The sequence below is a fragment of the Stegodyphus dumicola genome, chromosome X2 (genome assembly GCF_044657685.1).
Source record: "Stegodyphus dumicola isolate Sdum_Otavi_A_Nest chromosome X2, ASM4465768v1".
In the NCBI taxonomy this organism is placed as follows: Eukaryota; Metazoa; Arthropoda; class Arachnida; order Araneae; family Eresidae; genus Stegodyphus; species Stegodyphus dumicola.
This window is the reverse complement of record NC_140781.1, coordinates 176695552-176716135: the sequence shown is the minus strand read 5'-3', so window position 1 is coordinate 176716135 and position 20584 is coordinate 176695552. Positions and strand designations below refer to the sequence as shown.

The 20584-nt window shown below is 31.0% G+C and overlaps 1 protein-coding gene across 1 annotated transcript in view; it reads right to left on the bottom strand.

Moving 5' to 3' along the window:
• Positions 1-20584, bottom strand: part of LOC118193404 (USP6 N-terminal-like protein) — a 148195-nt gene that overhangs the window by 45478 nt on the left and 82133 nt on the right. Inside the window, exons 10-11 of the mRNA XM_035364485.2 lie at positions 8377-8431; positions 1118-1278 (exon numbers count right to left, since the gene is read on the bottom strand). Coding sequence (XP_035220376.1) covers positions 1118-1278; positions 8377-8431 — 216 coding nt within the window. The remainder of the gene's footprint in view (positions 1-1117; positions 1279-8376; positions 8432-20584) is intronic.

The window sequence follows — 20584 nt, the reverse complement described above, 5'->3', positions numbered from 1 at the left end:
TTATAGATCATCAATTTAAATCTGGTAAGATGGCATGCAGAAATTATACAATTAAAAATGTGAAATCGTAATTTATGAAATAAATAGAAATTATGATCTAAGGGGTATCAAAATTTATGGAAAAAAAGCTTAATATTTATTTGTTTAGATTATTAAACATTTCTTTCAATGTAAGTTGTTTAAGTTGCTTCGTTTTTTGTACTAAGCGTGCATGCGTAAACATTAAACGAGCATGCGTAGCATTAAACGCACATGCGTAAAGCATACAAAAAAAACAGTTTGTGGATTTGAGGTCCGGATTATAGATCATTTTGGATAATAGGCGCCCGGATTACAGTACTACTATTGTACTGTACCTAATTTAAAATTTTATACTGGCATTTTGTTCTTCCATTTGACATAAAAATAGTTTTTATATTCTTTTTAAATGAAATAACTGTAAATTAATCTTCTTCTCTTGAACAATTAAATGATACAATGCTATATTTTACTTGCATTTTTTCCCTTCTTCTGGTGACAAATTTATGAGCATATAGCACTTCAAAAATAAATGATGGCTTCCAAATGTATGATCAAACAGAGCCTATAATTTAGTGATAAATTCTACTTAGGATTGGAAGGTTGTCATGCTAAAATTAGAAAATAAATGTAATCTTCTTATCAAACGTAAATTACTCCAGAAAAAATTTTATTCAAGAAACTAAGTAAGAGGAGTAAAAAACCACACACACAGTTTTCTATAAAGGCAAATTGCTTTCTTTTCCCCCCTCTTATACATAGGATAATAAAGTATCTGCGATTTTTGTTAAAATCCATCTTCTTTCCACCTAACATGGCTGTTTACAGTCAATAAAAAGATAACTTTCCATTCGAAATTTGTTACTTCACTTCGTAAAATATTTTGCTTATTTTCCTTTATGTTTTAACAGTCATTTTTCCTTTCAGCTAAATCATAAACAGTAAAAAAAAATACAATGCAAAGTTATGTTAATACATGCTTAGGTATGAAGAATTATTTATAAATTACTCTAAAAATCATCGGATGTCTAAAAAAGACAAAACTGTTGAGGTTCTAAAACAAGAAAATAATTTTTAAGTTATAAAACCACTTTCTTACCCTGTCTAAAAAGCACTGGAAAAACCATTTCAGAGTGTAAAGGCTAGTGTGTATTTCATACTTATCTAAATGCTTTTTTAACTTGGGCAATAAACGGGTGAGGATTTTGTCATGATGTTCTTGAAACCGCTGAAGTTTTGGAAAACCAGGTATGAAGAAGCCTGAAAAGAGAGGAAAAAAGAATCTTTAAGCAAATTGTGCAGTATTTAAAAAATATTACAGCAAATCATGTAGAAGATTTCAGTTTGAAGACAAGTTCCTTTAATGAAAGAATTGAAGAAACTGGCCTATATTTATATTATTATATAAATGTAATTAAAAAAAAGCCCTCTTGTGCAGAAAAAATAATTGTTAAATAAATTAGTCACTTTTGTAGGACCTTTTTAACCATCCTATTATCTGATAAATCAATGAGCATTATTTAGTATATACTTTTCCATTCATCTAGATAGCCCTTGCATTGTTTTGCCATAACTTATTAACAAACTCATTATAAGAAACCCATTCCTGTTATATTTCAAAGGCATATATATATCACAATATGCTGGTTTGTATAAACTCAAATCACACACCATAGAGGCAGGCTTTGAATCTTGAAAAAGGGATGGATGTTAAGATGGAATTCACGAATTCAATAAAACTAATCAGACAGCCCTGGTGTGTTCTGGCACATAAACTAACCAACCCTAATCTTAGATTCCAAACATTACATGCTTATTGTCTACTTATATTCCTGATAACTTATATTTCTGATATATATGTGTGTGTGTGTGTGTGTATTGTTTTACAGATAAATTTTGAGTTAATTTATAATTACTAATTGATATAATTGACTGGTGAGAGTTAGTCATATTTATTTACTATGAATCTGTTATAACACTACTTCCTTCTGGATTCCTGCTTTCTCTTTCACACAGAGCAACTTTCCCTAAAGAATTTCTAGAAAAAAAACTTTTTTCCTCTATTGAGCTTGTAAGTCCCTATGCTAAGAATTTTGCGAAATGCCAGAAAAATGGAAATATTAAATCGGGAGGATTCGATATTCCATTACTAACAGTAAAAATGCTTTAGTTAGATTTAAAATTGACATTTACATTGATAGCCAAATGAAATTTAGATACAATATTTTAACTATTAGCTACAATATCTGAAAAACTGTACATTTGAAAGAGACTATATATATCATTTCATAGCAATTTGTCATTTTGGTCAAAACTAAAATTTACTAAATACCACAGTCTTCTTCTGAGAAGTATAACCTGAAAATTATCAAGACTGACAAAAACTTTCAACACCATTACGCCAATCCAACATTATTCATAAAGGTGCAGGACACTTTATAACAAGTCAGTGTTTTTCAAAAGGGTGCCAAAGCTTTATTTCATTTCCTTTTCAATGAATTAATCTGTAATTGAAATGAAAATCAAACTTCCATAATGTTGAATTATCATAAGGTGAGGATGATCAATTTCAGGTAAGAAAGTGATCTTTCAAACTATGCATGCTCCCTTATGCCACAGCATTATTGTGAAGAATTTCCATCTTTTCAAACATCAGCCGACTTCCACAACGGTGTGGCACCTTTATGTCACCATCCCACTTTCACAACATATGAGCTGAAACTGTGTTTTGGATTAGGCCCATGATTAAAAGAAGTTCAGATTATAGAACTTGTTTACTGTTCTTTTGTTAACTTCATAAGAAATATTAAAAAACATATATCTGCATATGAATCTTCAAGTATTCACAGAAAATGTGCAAATATTTTAATATCAAGAACAACACTGATGTATAAAACCCAAGATGTATGCATTATTATTATAAAACAATAAATTATTTTAATTTTGTGAAAAATTATCTAACACTGTTCAATGCAAAACTTAATAAATGAAAAAAAAAAAAAAAAAAGTAAAAAAACGAATCATCTGAAATGTTTTCAAAATATCTCAGCGAAATGTAACATATATACAAAAATCCCACCGCACTAAAAATATATAAAAAAATGCCAATAAAGCAATTGATGTGTAAAGTAATAATTCCCAAATGTCAGCTCACCAGCACTAAACAGCTTGCCTATCTGTTTAGTTCATCCCCATACTTGCCAATCTATGACACTCAAAAATCGGAAGACTTTTTTAAGAAATCGGGAGAATTTTCTCAATGACAAAAAGATTTTTAAGTAACGGAAATATGTAGAAAGAAAATATATTTTTTCACAAAGAAATAACTTTAAATAGTAACTAATTAATATCTAAAAGTACATTTATCATTTCTTAAATGCAAAAATACTTACATGAAAAAAAGTTTTATAACTTGTACCTTCTCATAACAGGAAAATACACTAATTGGTTCCCCTAATCATCAAATAATATCTTAACCAGATCACTAATCATTGATTGCAAAACATGAATTAATGTAATTCTGCACTGTAGAACACTAAATGATGGCAAAATGGTGTACAAAAAAGCAAAAAGCTTTGCTGAAGTCCAAAGACAAAAAAAAAAAAAAAAAAAAAAAAAAGGTCGTTCTTCATTTCAATCTTTAGAAATTAATTAATTTTTCTCACCATTATCTTTAACAGAGGAAATAATAACCATTTACTTGACGTATTTTATAACTTTGAACAGGGCTTTTTATCTTATTTCTAGAAGCATTTACTTCTTCTTCCTGTAAAAATATAAGAGGTAGGTTCCACGGGTCGAAGATTCTAGATAAACATTTCTCAAAAGATAACCAGCAATTACATACTTTTTTCTTGTTTCAGTATTATGCAGCTGTTGGAACTGTTTCAATTTTTCCTTCCTTTTCACAATCTTTCCAAGATAATAAATATCAATGATGTGCTCATCACACTTACTGACAAAGAAGCTAACCCTTTTTCACTCCTAAATTTAAGAGGTGACAGGTGCATTTCAGAATCTGGTAACATGATTTTTTTTTTTAAGATGCCTGCAACATCAGTTGACAAGCCTAAAATTCCTGATGCATTGTTGGCATTACCGTATTTGATGGCATATAAGACGCACCCTCATTTAGACGGCCACACACAAGGGAAAAAAGTTTCAATAGCATGGTTTCTTTTAGTTCTCACATTTCGTAAAAGCCAAACAAACAATTAATGAATGCAATTACCTTCACGTATAAGATGCAGGTAACTTTTTTGAGACCAAATTTAGGAAAAAAAGTGCATCTTATATGCCGTCAAATACGGTAAGTGCTAAGCAATTACCCTGAAGACTGCACATTGTTTTTAAAGTTTTAATAATCAGCTGTGCTATGTATTAAAGCCTGTCGAATCTTCTTCTAAGGTGGTGGGACAGAAAGTAAACTACATTCAATTTCTGAAGACTCTGGATAAAAAAGAACCTTTGAATACAGTTTTGCATCAGTATTATTGCTTCTATCCATACAAGCAGAATGGTACTGTTTTTTAATGTAATCAGTAACTGAAGATTTCATTTTCATACTAATTTCTTGAACCCATTTCTTCTACAATTGCAGCAGTTTTTGTCCTCACTCTTCAGTATTTCTTAGCAATTTTACTGCATGGAAACATTTTTCTAAAAATGCTGCAGCATGATCTGCTGCATTCAGTGGCAGGTTGTGCATCAGTAAAAAGACAGAGAAAAGGCATTCTGCATTAATAAATCTTTGGTCCTTTGTTTCAAAACAAAAATTTAATTTTTTTTTAATACAGATCACGTTACCCTTGTGTACGCACATCAGTTGTTCCACCATGCGAAATCAAAAAATTTCAATAACAAACAATATACACTGCAATATTACATTTCCTTTAGGAAATAATAGAAAGTCAGTCATCTGTGTATGAATTTTGAAAAGTACATCAGTATTTCACATTTTTTGCAGACATAACTAAGATTAAAGATCACAGTTTCTGCAAAGCATGTGAAACTTAAATGTTTACTGGGAACACGAATGAAAAACAACTTCAATCTTGCTTTGTGCTCATTGGCTAATATATGCCAGATAAGGAGCAGCAGCACTTAATTCTCACTGAAGAATTGGAACATGACATTTTCACACACATGTTTCGGACTCTCATACACAAAACAGAAACATGCCATCTCAGTGATGAAACGACTTCCCTTTTTTTTATATGCATCTAGAGAAAAACAAGTGCTTTCAGAAGCCAAAAATTACTTTTTTGGGGTGTAAATAAAGAAGTATTAAGTGAAGCTACATAAAAATCGTGAGAAATTTTAAGATTAAGAATCTAGTCGGGAGAAATATGTTGAAAATCGGGTTGGTGGGAGCACTGTTGAAAATCGGGAGAGTTATCAACTCTGAAGCTCAATTGCCTTATTATTTTCAATAAATGCTGCTGTTTGAATTGCAGAGGTATAAAAAAAAGATGTATTTTTCAGCTAACAGGGCATCACTTGGTATCAAATATAAATGTTGGTGAAAAATCTTACTTGCTACAGTAATAGAAAATTTAATGATGTATACAGTTTCATGGAAGAATAGTTATTTTTTAGAATCCAAAGTTTATAAATAAAAATGACAAATACAGAAATTTCCGAAAAAGAATGCATGCAATTATTTCTATCAACACTTGTACAGTAATTTATTTCTAATTGCAGTCAACAGAATTTTACAAATGTGAGAGCTTGACACTATAAGTAAATAAACTGAGTAGCTATCAGAAAAGGCATGCATGAACATTCGAACCAGCATCCACTCAGTAAATCTTTCTTTTTGTGACATGATATTTTATTGCAGCACCATTTCTTAGCTCCAGTAGTAATATTATGCAGTTTCATTGTATAGTTCTCTGAACAAAGTTTTTCAGTATTACTGATAAGTCTTCCTCAAGAGAATTTAATCTTTCAAGACAATGTGACTCTCTGTCACTTGGCAGTTGCTAAACAGTGCAATCCATATTAACTACAGTACAAAGTCTGTAATCTGAACTCGTCAGGACTTCGGCGATTCTGGATTAGGGATTTTTCCGGATTATAGATTATCAATTTAAATCTGGTAAGATGGCATGCAAAAAATATACAATTAAAAATATGAAATAAAATATTAAAAATTAAGTAATTTATAAAATAAAGAGCAATTATGATCTAAAGGGTATCAAAATTTACAAAACAAAGCTTAATATTTATTTATAAACATTTCTTTTAAGGTAAGTTGTTTAAGTTGCTTTGTTTTTTGTGCTAATACTTTCTCTTTAATTCTATAAACAGACATAATTTCTTGTTCAGTTACAATTTTGAGACAGATATGCCTTTATCCATTTTTTGCAGCAATTCCACCTTTTGTTTGATGGACATGCTTTCGCTTTGTAGATCCTTTAGCAGCTCCAGAATTGGAAACTCTTTTTGACATAATCGAAAGTTCAAGCTTAATTTTTATAAAATTGCTCTAACAGTCTGCAAAAAATAATAAGCCGGATTCAATTAGAAAATTAAGGAACAGTGAATTCTGCAACATTAACTGAAATGCCTAAGAATCAGTAAAGATAATTTAAATCTAGCTTATACCGTCCGTTATACATAAGCCGGATTCAATTAGAAGATTAAGAAACAGATCTTATTAACATTATTAATCTTATCAACATTAACTGAAACACCTTAGAATCAGTAAAGATAATTTTAGCCTAGCTTATACCGTTCGTTACACATTAAACGCGCATGCATAAATGCATTACGCAAACGCATACAGCATACAAAAAAAGTTTGTGGCTTTGAGGTCCGGATTATAGATTATTCTCGATAATGGACGTCAGGATTACGGACTTTGTACTGTATTTCTTAAAAAACAACTGCATGTCGATAAAAATGCAACTGAAATGTTGCATAGCTACTTGTAAGGAAACAGATTATTATACTCTGATGCAAAATTAATACCAGCACGACATTTAACAAGAAATTACAACAAAAAATCACCCATATTTCATACATTTGAATAAAATATCTATTATATTTTGCAAAATTTCATACATCTTCAGTTTTCCAATACAGAACTATAGGAAAATTTGCAATCGACTGAAATCCAGTGAAACTCAACATGTCTATAAAAGAGACCCCGTTTACAGTTTTTATTAGAATGAGCTTGGAGAAAGTATCTACATTTCAATGTATTAATAATTTTCAAAGGCGTGGAGTCAATCTAAATCATTCAGCTTTCTTTGGAATCAGTTAAATCTGCTACTCTCGCTTAAAGCTATGTCACCATCAGTTATAGTTTTTTATTATTATTATTATTATTATTATTATTATTATTATTTTTACTGTCTGTATTCATACGTACTTGTTACATATATGATACAACTTTTCCTACTACGGACAGTTTTGAATCAAAATCCAGAAATGAACTAACTGAGGAAAATTCCTAATAGAACCTAATAATCTAATCAAGATTACAAGATATGACAATAGACCTCCATTTGTTAACAATAAATTTTGACAAACTTTAATGCACGCATTAAATGACACAGCAAACCGCTTCAAAAAAGTCAATTGTATTACAACAAATTGTAACAAAGGTTGAATCACTGAAGCCAATGCTCCGTATTTTTAATACAAATTCAAAAACAATTATGGAACAATTTTTAAATCTGGTATTCAATTTATAACTCATAAGAATGGTAACCTCTAACAATTTGAATTGGTCATCACAGGTTTATTCTGATTAGATCTCATGGAATACTTATTTACTTTTATCTGCTAAATCAGAGTTTTTCAAATAATGCTGCATTGATGAACTAACACTTAAGCAAATGTACCTTCAATCATTTTAAGTATAGCAGAGAAAACATTCAAGGGTGGTTAGCCTTAGGAAAAATATCATTGTGCTGAATCTACATAAGTGAAATTATCTGACATCCATATTCACACACAAGGAAAACAGCAAAAGCGTCATGCAGCAAGGTTTATCAGTCCCTAAGAAGAAATGGACACATGATAAGTTAAAACAGGATTAATTACTTGTGTTTAAGCAATGTAGCCATCAAAAAGTTTGATCTCCACCTCTCCCCTCCCACTTTTTTTTTCTTTTCCCCCAAATGTAAAAACGTTAACTTTAAGAAAATTGAATGCCAAACACATTCAAATTCAGCATAACATAACAAAAACAATTAAAGAGAAATTGATGAAAATGAACATAGAAATCTTTTTAAAATATAACTGAAATTACAATGATAATATAAAACATTATTAACTACAGTTATAAAATGCTACTAAATTTTAACTTGCATAATAGCAAGATTCAGTTATAAAGAAATAACTTACCATGCATAGCATGTTTCTCATCACTCATTAGACGAGATAATGCCCAAAAGGATTCCTAAATGAGGAGAAAATAAATTACTAAAAAATTACACACTACAGATCCTCAAAAACATTACATTAGAATTAATAATGTATAAAAATTACAGGTTATGTTTTTATTTAATATATTTACTAATATTTATTTAATATATACATTAATTTATGGAAGTTAAGCTGCTGAAATATATTTTCTGTTGCATTTAAAAAGAAAATGCAATTTTTAGAGCACCTTTTTTCCACAAAGTATAAATTGTTCATTAAAAAAAAAAACAGTAAAATGAATGGCACATACAAAACTATACTAAAAGTAATTCCTATTTCTACTTCCCCCCTCTTTTGTTGAAGATTATATTTCTCACTATCATTTAGCTAACAGAAAATAATTAATTTTTATTTATGCTTCAATTAGAAAAAAGGAGGAAATTCTTAAAAGAATAAAATGAGACCACGCTCTAACTATTATATTTGAATGATACACTTTTTTAATACCATTTAATATCAAATTTCAAAGTACAAAGCCTGAAATCTGGAATGATCTAATATCCAGACCAGCACAGACTACCCAGAAAAAAAAAGGGGGGGGGAGTTTTTTCCCCTTATAATTAAGTCTTTAAATGAGAATATAATACTCAAAGTAAAAAAGAGGTATACTGTAAATGTGATTTTTTGAAACTGCACCATGATCAATAACAATATAGCATCTGCAACTTATTAAACTCACTGGTTAATACACTCAGCTGCTTATTATCACTGGTCACAAATTATTAAATTTGACTGGTCACAAATTAATTCCTTTCACAACTAACTCATTTATCATACCAGAAAGAAATATTAAATAAAATTTATTTATATTGCCCACATTATGAGTAAAATTGCTTGTCAAAAATGTGTTTAAGTTCAAACTTCCAGTAACCAAACCAAATGTACAAATGTCAGTAGAAAAACTGCCATTTCTTAGACTCATCTCAACCACTTATTAAACTCATTGACAAAAGACTGTTTCTTCAGTGCCAGAATATCCTATTTGATATATACAAAAATATACTGATAGGTACCTATAAACTTTTCATAGCTCATCCGTTTAACGTATAGTGGGCAGCGGGCATTTTTTATCTGCACTGGATTTTATAGTAGTAGAATTTCCTTAAGGTTAACAAAAGCAATTTTATAGAGTATAAGCACTGTTAATGAGTGAGGGTTCCTTATCAAATACCAGCTGATATGAGATGGAAGTCCAACTCTCATACCCCATATTTAATGTTTCCACATTCAAAATCGTCCCCAAACAATTATATAAAATTCATGAAATGCTTCTAAGAATTATTATACATTAAGACTCTTTGAATGACTCTTCGAGTGGTACCTGTATACTGAAGAAAAATCAAGGAAAGCACTTGTGTTTTGAAATTACATAAAATACAGGAAGAAGCCTTGTTTTATTTTGTTGAGTGCTTAATTTATAATGTATCAAAAATGATTAAGGGTTAGATTTAAACTTGGAAGAAAAGAATAAACCTAAGGCCTCAATGTTCTTGGTGAGGCCCCAAACAACTGCATTTAAACTAAGAATTTCTCAATCAACACAGTTCAATTTACTTTAGAGAAGAAGTATAACTGTTGAAGAACTAATAAAAATGCAAATGCCTTTGATAGGTTCCTTGAGGCTTTAGCCCTTCCTTGAAGAAAGAAAGCTGACAGGCATTGAAATTGCTTTTTCTATAATAGTTTCAAGCTATATTTTTATTTCTAGAGCTTTTTTCACTAATTCGCTAAACAGAAAAGAACTTCATATCAAACAGCATATGGCTCACAAAATGGAGAGAAATCAAACATGTTCTTATCAGAAATTGCATGATGATAAAAGTAAGCAGATCATCATGTAGCTGATAAATGGATAGAACACATTTTACTTGAGCTGCTAAATGAATATAAGCCACACGAAATTGCTAATACAGCTGACTCTGTACTAGGTTACAGAACATTACTAGAACACACATTAATATTTCAAAGTGAAACAGCTGTTTGTTTAAGAAACTGAAGGAATAAATTATTGTGCTATCAATGTGTTATATGGACCCAAGAATCAAGAAGATAACACTGGTTACTTACAAAAGCAGAAACCTATTTGAAAGGAGCCAAGAATTTACTTCTGACTTGCCATAGCAGCAAGAACTCGTGGACAAATATGATGGAACAACTTTAACTCACTAGGTTTGCAACTCAAACAGGAGAATGAAATTCCCTGACTTTTCCATGTGTGTTTTAAGAAAATTCCAGTCTAATCGCATAATGCACACTGGCTCTGCAGAGAAGTAAATTAATCATGGTACCACTTGAAAACACAAAAATTTGCCAACTATGCAATATATATATATATAAACCCCAAAGCATTACTTTTATAGCTATAAGGGTTGTTGTTTTCTCCACTGAAGACTAAAATTAGAATGTGCCCAATCTGGGTTAAAAAATGTCTTTTTTGCAGACATTTTGCAGCTAAACGAAAGATAGAAGTACATTTAATGATATTTTAAAATAAATTCAGGTATTTTATATTTATTTAGCAGCATGCATAAGCAAAAATTATGTGCATCAAATTTCATGATAGTATGTCAACATATTGCTAAAATTAGTTTCAGGATTATGCCACAGAAAATTGCCTGAGATTTGGAAGTATTATTTACTTATAATAAATAAATTTGGAGGAAAGAAACCACATTAAATGGTATGAATAACATTAAAATAAAGTTATTTACTTAAAAATTGAATTACAATAATCAACGATATTTTGGCGAATATAGTTAAATTGGTTAGCCTAGATGACTGATTACTATTTTTTAAAATTTTACTTCAAAATGGCAAATAAGGCATTTATTAAAAAGGAAAAAAAAAAGCTTAAAAGATCTTGTGCTAAAATCCTAGTATACGCTATGGCCTTGGCACGATTTTGAAAATTGTCGCCAACTCCAAAATGACCCGTTTACTGCTTATCGCAATGGCACCAAATCCTGTCTGTATTGTATACTAGCATTAAACCAACTTTGTTTTATACAAAAATATGTATTATTATGAAGGAAAACTTCTCCACAACAGGAGTGTCTCTGTCTCAACGTAGAGGGAAACAGCTGCACATGCTTGAAATATCTGTTGCCAAAGTTCAAAGCCGGCGTTGAAGTTTGAAGGTCACGTTTATGAAGAATTCATAATACGAATATCGTTTTAAATTTCTTTAAACGTTCAAGGGAAAAAATTTTTTTTCCGCGTAAGTAAATAAATTAACAGATTAGTTATTTTGAGCAAAAAAGTACGAAACTCTGAGTTTAAATTATCGCGAAAAGTCAAAGAAGAAAACGTTTTGTCAAAGAACGTTTCTTCTTAATGCGTTCCCCAATTTCCAGTACATGTTGTGGAGGGGGAAATTCTTGCTGCCAGGTTCCGTTGGCAAATTTCTTGGAGAATTTTTCCCTCCGCTTTCTAGCAGCATAATAGCAAAGTGAATGACATTACATCTATGGAACCTTTCCTTCTTTACATTACCGTTCTTGGTTTTATACAAGAATGGGAAAGTATTTCCTTTAGTTCAACATGCACTGCACATGCGTATGCGAGTCTCTCAATTCTTGAGGTTACTGGAAACCAAAGTTGCTGGAAACTTGCTTTGCCTTCTAAAAGACAATTTGATTGGAGCTGCAAAAATTGGTTCTGCGCCAGCTGCTCAAATCACACTAACGTGATACAAAATTGAATGTTGGTGCAAAACTTGCTAATTCCCTGACGTTTCAAGATTTTGACTAAAATATTTAAATTGCCTGACTTTTCCCTGGCATTTTTTGGTCAATTTTCAAATTCCCTGACTTTTTCTGGTTTTTCAGGTAGCATGGCAACCTTGGCTCACTTAACTCACAATAATAGGCTAAAGTTGTTCAGTTTGTCCCTGACTAAATTCAGCCTATTATTGTGAACACTCTGTATGAAGTAGTTCTGTAAGTTATTGTGATGTTATTACACATATATCAAAGTTTTTTCCCAGCAATTTGTTCTGATTTAATATATACATAATATGAGGATTCACGGATCCAAAATCATCATCTCATAAGGACGCTGAAGCGGGATGGCATAAAACTGAATGTTTGGTGCAGGATGCTGCATAAAAAGGTTTTAGGATCATTTTTCTTCAACGAACAAACAAAGCACTCAGAGTTTACCTCAATATATTGATTAATAAAATCTGCTTACAGAAGGAAGACTGTAAGACGTAATGTCTGGACTATGGAGCAAATGCCCACTGAATGAGAAGAGGGCTTCATATGTCCCATTTTTTTAAAAATGAGACAGACTGGAATGTAACAACTATGGAGATATCACCCTCTTCTTTCTGGCATTTAAAATCTTCTCTCATATTTGATATAATACATTATTAAAATGTGCCTCTGCAGTTATTGGTAGCTACCAATGTGGGTTTAAAGTTGGAAAATCAACTGTTTATGAAATTCATTCTGTTAGACTAATTGTGGAAAAAATAACCGAACATAATACTGATACCTTTCATCTTTTTGTAGATTTTAAAGCTGCTTATGATAATATGCTGTGAAAAGCTGTTTGAAGCTATGCTTTAATTTGGATTTCTTAGAAAATTGATTGATCTATCTAGAATGATTTTAAAGAGAGTAAATTGAGTTAAAATCATGTCTGATATACCAGAGGCATTCTACATTGATAGGGTTTTGAGACAAGTTATATCCTTGCATACATGTTTTTTAACATTGCTCTTGAAAAGGCTATTAGAGATGCCAGAATTATAACTAGAGGTACCATATTTCAGAGTTACTAGAGTACAGAGTTACAGAGTACATATACAGTTACTAGAGTTAGCAATTTCCACAGTTTAATGCCAGATGACGTCATAACCATTCAAAAGCAATTGTAATAATGTAAAAGAGAGACAGAATGTAACCATAGCAAGAGATGACATTAAATACTCATTCATTTTTAAAAAATAGAATAATATAAAGTATTTTGATGGTGTTGGCTGTGAATTTTTGACCTGAAAAATAACTCAAAAACGATACACATAATGGATATAGATGTAGGAGAAAAGTTCTATGGCCAACAGATTCAGAAATAGGATGTCGATAACAGTCTTCCGTAAATGAACTCCATTGAGGGTCTGATACAAAAATGAAAAAGGTAAGTGTCATTTTTTACTCCATTCTGAAGTTATTAAACATATCAATGAAACCACAAAACATATGTATGAAAGCTTTTAAACATATCTTTGAAAACTATTATATATATCAATAATAAATATTAAATGATTAAACCTATATAAAAAGGTAACTTAACCCATTCCCTGTCATGATCCCCATATGGGGATCAGCTACATTTGTATACATTGTGACGTCATGCTGCACCTGGGTGGTCCCTTACGGGTGGTCATGCTTTCCTGAAGATTGCAACTAAAGGTATAAATCTTAAACAAACACGTGGACTCAGTTAGTTGAGCTCATGAGTTTATTTTTCTTGCTCTCTCATTACTTTTCACGAGAAAAATAATGCGTTTATTTTCAAAGCATAAAAAAGTTACTTAGGAACAATTATTTTTGTTGTACTGAATTTTCCTTGATCATTGGTAAGTAATTGATGTATTTATATATTATTTATCCTCATACTGTAATTTGGATGGGTACAATGAACCTAGATATATCGATCCCCATTTGGGGATCATGGCTGATATCGACTAAAATTGTAAAAAAAAACTTTTTCTTTTTTTTCCAGGAAAGGTCGCGTAAAAGATATCCTTCTTTAAAAGAAATAGAAGAAATTGTAAATTCTGATGATTTTTTTGCATCTGACGATGACGACGATAATAGCCCCATAGATATTGTTGAAATTCCACCACAGCGGGTTGATGAGATTTCAGATAATGAGGACATGGATGACAACGTAATTGATGATGAAGAACCACTTGATGTTCCCGGGTGTGTTGAAATTCACCGTGTGGCAGGATTTGAGGAAAATGTTTTAGTGAATGCAATTGAATCTTCAGCAAATGAAGTAACAAAAGGTACCGGCTTACCACCTGCTAAAAAGAGAAAAGAAGTATTGACTTCAAATTGGAAAAAGAAGCAACCTAAGTACTCGAAACTATATGAAAATTCTGACGTTATAGAGACAAGGCGAAATGATGCCATTAGAAAACTCAGGGGAAAATCCCCGGTAGAGTGTTTTAAAATACGTTTTGATAATGAAACTGTCACCTTTATTGTCCAGCAGTCTGTAATATATGCCAGACAGAAAAACAATCATCAATTTCAGCTTTCTAATAACTGCCTAAAAATATTTATTGGAATACTTCTTTTCACTGGTTATCATTCACTTCCGCAAGAACAATTATATTGGTGTGAAGATGAAGACATAAACATTCTGTGTGTTAGAGCATGCATAAGTTGGAATAGGTATCTGGAAATTAAACGGTACCTACATATCAGTGACGACTCCGATTTACAAAGGATTCCACTAGGTGAACGTGATAACCTCTTCAAGATTCGCCCTTTGATTTAATGACAAATTTCAACAATTTGGGGTGTTTTCTGAAAGTTTGAGCATTGAAGAACAAATGGTTCATTACTATGGACATCACTACTTCAAACAATTTATATGTAGTAAGCCAGTGTGCTTTGGGTTCAAACAATGGGCTATCTGTTGTTCACAGACTGGATATTGTTATCAGACTACAGTGTATGAAGGCAAATCAAAGAAATTAGGAGATGATGAAAGCATCAGTGGACTTGGGACATCTGTTGTCCTTCAGATGGTATCTATTCTTCAGACACCAAATGCTCGTAAAGTTTACTTTGACAACTTTTTTACAGGATTTTCTCTGATGAAACATTTGCAGGACATTGACGTTACAGCAACATGAACTGTTCATTTCAACAGAATGAACAAATGCCCTATTGCAACAGCAAAGAGATAAAGAAAAAAGAACATGGGGCATATGACTACAGATTTGATTCCATTAATGAAATTTTAGCTGTCACGTGGAATGACTGCAGTTGTGTAAGGCTTCTATCTAATCATGAAACTATCGAACCAATATCAGAGGTGAAGCGATGGAGTAGAACACAGAAGAAAGATATTCAAGTACCACAACCCAAACTGATATCAGAATATAGCAAATACACGGGTGGAGTAGACAAGATGGATTGGAATGTTCAAAAATACAGAATCAGAATAAGGGGGGGGGAAATGGTTTTTTCCTTTGCTTACTAATGCCATCGACGTAACACTGGTTAACGCCCATGCACTGTAGTGGGCGTTAACCAGTGTTATAATAAATTAAATAAAATTCCATTGCTAGATTTTAGGAGGATGGTTGCTAGAGGATATCTTGCTTTATCTTCAGAACTCTCAGATGCAAAAAAGGGTGGAAGGAATTCTTTCACTAAAGCACCAATTAATCGTGTTCCTACTGTTATCAGAACATCTGGTAATCATTATACTGAACGGACCAAAAATGGTAAACAAAGAAAATGTGCAGTGTGCAAAACAAATGCAAGAAAACAATGTGGAAAATGTAATGTTGGATTACACGTAGACTGCTTTGAACGCTGGCATTAAAAGTAGATAGTATCATCGGATTTATATCGAAAATTTCTGAAAAAAAATTGATGCATTTATGAGAAAAACACGTTTTTCTTATTATTTAGATGCAAACTAACAGAAATAAAATAAAAATTAATGAAATAAAAATTTGGCAGTTAATGTTTTAAAGTATCTGAAAGTCTTTTCTTGGTAAGTAACACAAAAGTAATCTAATTGAACTTGCAACAGGAATTGGGGAAATGGTCCCATCAGATGACATATTGTGATTGTGATTAGAAACATCATCACTAATAGTAAAAATTATGACAAACTATTTGTAAAACAAGTTTTTGAAAGGATTATCGAGGAAAGACTTAATAAACAAGATTAAAAAATAGAAAAACAAACACAATTCGAAATTGAAGCATGGGAAAAACAAAGACGTAAGTTTCAAGAACGTGAAAACCAAATATAGTTGGAAGATGAAAATCGGGGGGGGGGAGGGAATTTTGAATTACAACTAAAACTTTTAAACGAAAATAAATTAATGTTGCATGTGTCAAAAGGGACGTAATATAACCATACCAAAAAACAAGAAATGTATTGACATGAAAAGTCATATGCAAAAATTTGATTTAAATGATGGAACCATATCTTCATTCTTAATAATATTTGAACATCCAGCAAACAAGTGGGGTTAAATGAAGAAAATTATGTTTTTCATTTATTAGTACTTTTAACTCTCGGGATCACACAACTGATCACCACTGTATCTGAAGAACAAGCTAATAAGTACATATTTGTTATGAGTTTAATAAAGCGTTTTAAGTTATGCCCAGAAAATTTCACAAGAACTTTGTTAATCATATTAGGGATTCAAAAAATACACGGACAGATTTCATTTTTTAAATTCATAACTATTTTAACAAATGGTTAGCAGGATTAAAAATAAATGATTTCGATTCTTTAAAAGAATTATTACAGATAAAGTGAAAATACTGGTTCCAAATTCTATGAGGGAACATTTTATTGATTCATGGCCTAAATATGTAAACACGAATGAATTAGCTGGAAAATTAGATGAATGCAAAAATATTCGATCAGAACTAGAGGCACCACATTTCAGAGTTAAGATAAACAAAGAAAGTAACAGCAGTTCTAAGTTATGGCCATGGGGTGATTCTAAAAAGACTCTGAGAGAAATGAATTCTAGTAACCCTAACAGATTCGAAAACATAGACATGACGAGAAGCCATGAATATTATGAATAAAACCGTTCACCTGCACATAAATATACTGAAAAACAAAACTATTTAATTTTATTTGTAATGACAGGGTGATCCAAAATGTTTTTCATGTAATCTCTTTGGACATATTTAAAAAGATTTTCTGTACCCCTGCAAAATATGTGGATTGAAAGGCCATACAAAGAAATACTGTGCTAAGAATAAACATTAAACGTGCACAACCTTGATGATTCTTCCGCAGAAGCTGATATATATTTGAGGAATGCTTTAATTAACAATTCTCATATTAAGTCTTCATTGGTCGACATGGGAGCGTTGTCATAAACGTGCACAACCTTGATGATTCTTCTGCAGCTGATATACATTTGAGGAATGCTTTAATTAACAATTCTCATATTAAGTCTTCATTGGTCGACATGGGAGCGTTGTCATGTATACTTAAAGAATCAACTGCAAAAGGCCTGGAATAATTACTTCATCTTGCAAAAAGGAGCCATTTGGCTTCCGAAATCAAAACTGTCTGAAAAATTGATGACATAATGGCAAAAGATATTCCAGTATCAATTGTGACAGTTTCAGCTCAGCCAGTTGAATTATTGGTTGGACGAACATTCTTAAGATTTACCACATACTGCATATGCTAGAGTCGGTGATACCTTGCATATCAGCTATGCAAAAGCTATCCATTTACTGATTTAGATCGCATTGAAGAAAATTCATATGTTAAATTTAAATCACATGAAACAATGAAAATAATAAATAATAGCGTAAATTTTGTAAAATTAAAAACTGAACAAATAAGTAATGGATTAGTTATGATTCAGGGAAATGATGGAAATTTTAATTACTTATTGGAAAGGAAAACTATTATACCAATTACTGGAAATAAAGAAATAACATTTAAGGAAAATCTCCACAAAAGTGGAGATAATAGATGAAGTAAATTCAGAATGAAATTTGAGTGATGTTAATTCACTTGATGATAATCATTCATTAAAAATTTTAAATGTTAATGCTACAAATGTAAAATGAAAACCTATAACTTTAGAACAAATTAAATTTAATTAAATTTAACAAAACAACAACAACAAAAATCTAGTTAATTTGTTAAAGAATTTCAGAGATTGCTTTGCATTAAATATATCAGAGTTAAGATGTACAAGGCTAACAAAAATGGATATTAAGAAAATTGAGGGATCAAAACAAAAATCAGATCAAACAAAAATAAATCTTTATAGAACTCTTATAAGACTTATCATATTGTATGGTAGTAAATGCATTGATAAAAACAGAAGAAAAACTTCTAACCTTTAAAAGAAAAATACTGTGAAAAATATATGCCCATTTAGAGAAAATAATAGATGGAGAATTCTGTTTAACCATGAAATATATAGAAGATACAAACAACCTAATATTGTCTGAGTCATCAAATCCTATTGTATTAGGTGGTTTGGACATATTTTTAGATGTGACAATTTGAACCCTATTAAAATGGGACCTTTGTAACTGTAGAGGGTACCAGGAAAAGAGGAAGACCTTGCACAAGATGGATAGACTGTTTAGAGACAAATTTCAAGACATTAAAAATTTATTATTGGAGGATCGTAGCGACTAACTGGATCTGTTGGACAAGCTTATATTGAGAAGATCTTGGACTGTGATAGGCTGTAGTGCAATTTAAGAAGATGCTGAAACACCTGAACAATTTGCAGATGAATTCATTGAATACATTAACAGTGAAAAGTAATCTCCAGAACAAATTTATAATGCTGAAGAAGCTGGTCTTTCCTGTTAAATGTGCCTTGAAATACCTTGGCAACACCTGCAGAAGAGTTCATACCTGATATTTAAGATTTGAAAGTGATAAAGATTTTAGCATGAGTTAATGCTGAAGAAATGCAAAAATATAAGCTTTTTACAATCAGAAAAAGTCATGACCTAGGGGATTTTATGAGTAAAGATTTTCCCCATTATTTATGATTCAAATAAAAGAGCATAGATGACACAAACATTAATAAATAATTGGTCTGAAAATCATCAACACTTTATATCAGTGGGTAATGGAAAAGTCATCCTGATTTCAGACAACTATTTGGCTACTACTTTGCTTAAAAGTTACAGTAAAAGGCAAAATCTCCATCTTATTCTTTTTTTCTCTTCAAATTGCACATCTATCATTCAGACGATAGATATCACAGTGCTGCCTGAGCTGAAATGCAGCTAAGAATTAACTTTTCTAAAAATCTATGCTAAATTTTTTGACCAGCAGCAAGACAACTGAAGAATTTTTGAAATATTTTAACCTAAAATCTGCTATGGAGCACACTTCAAGGTCATGGGAGGCGGAGTTTGTAAATATTTTAAAAATTAATTGGGATAATTATAGCCAGCTATCATATATTATATATAATATATTTATAGCCAGCTATCATATTCATGCTGGTAATTACGATGATGATGGCTGAAAATATGAAAGTAAAGGCAAAATTTTTTAATTAATAAAATTTCTAAAAACAATGGAAAAGCAATAAATGAGGATGACATGGAAGAAATTTTCCACTGCAATGACAATACCCCAATCATCAATCAACTAACGAACGGCAAAATCAGAAAATATAACTACTGATAGTCAAGAAAGTAGGTTGTTAAGAACTAAAAGATTTTCAACGATAAGTTTAGTGAAAATTCTCAACACAGAAATTACAGGACTTGAACAATGGAACTTTAAACAAGAAATTATGTTCATATAGAGTTAAGGAGAAAGTGTTTGCAGAATATGCATGGAAAAAATAACAATCAGGGGTAAGGAAAGAAGCAGTATAAAGATCAAAACTTCAACCTATAGCAAAAAAGGATGAAATGCATATACTTACATTGCTTGTGACTAGTGACTTTTATCAGAAGTGCTTGGAAATTTATTTTAAAAAATGTCACATTGTAATTTTAAGCTCCTGTACTGACAACCATTTGTAAATTCTCTTAATGAGGCTTATTTGCATAATCAAAATACTCTTAGTAAGAACAAGTAGATATACACAGATCTCTGTATTTAAAAAAAAAAAAAAAAAAAAAAAAAAAAATTCTGATTTCCTTTCTTTGTAACTTTGATTCAAATTTTATGAAGTCTCAAGTTTTTTAAAAAAAGAGTTCAAAATGGTGTTTATTATTTTCATCAAGTGAATTCATCTAAAACATAAAAAGGACTACTATTTCAGGGAAATATTTATTGCAAGGCCAAAAATCCACTGAAATAAATACAAAGCTGCATCTTGAATAAATAAATCTTTTCTGTATTTAATAAATAAAGCACATAAATCTAGATGTAGCATTAATTTGAAATG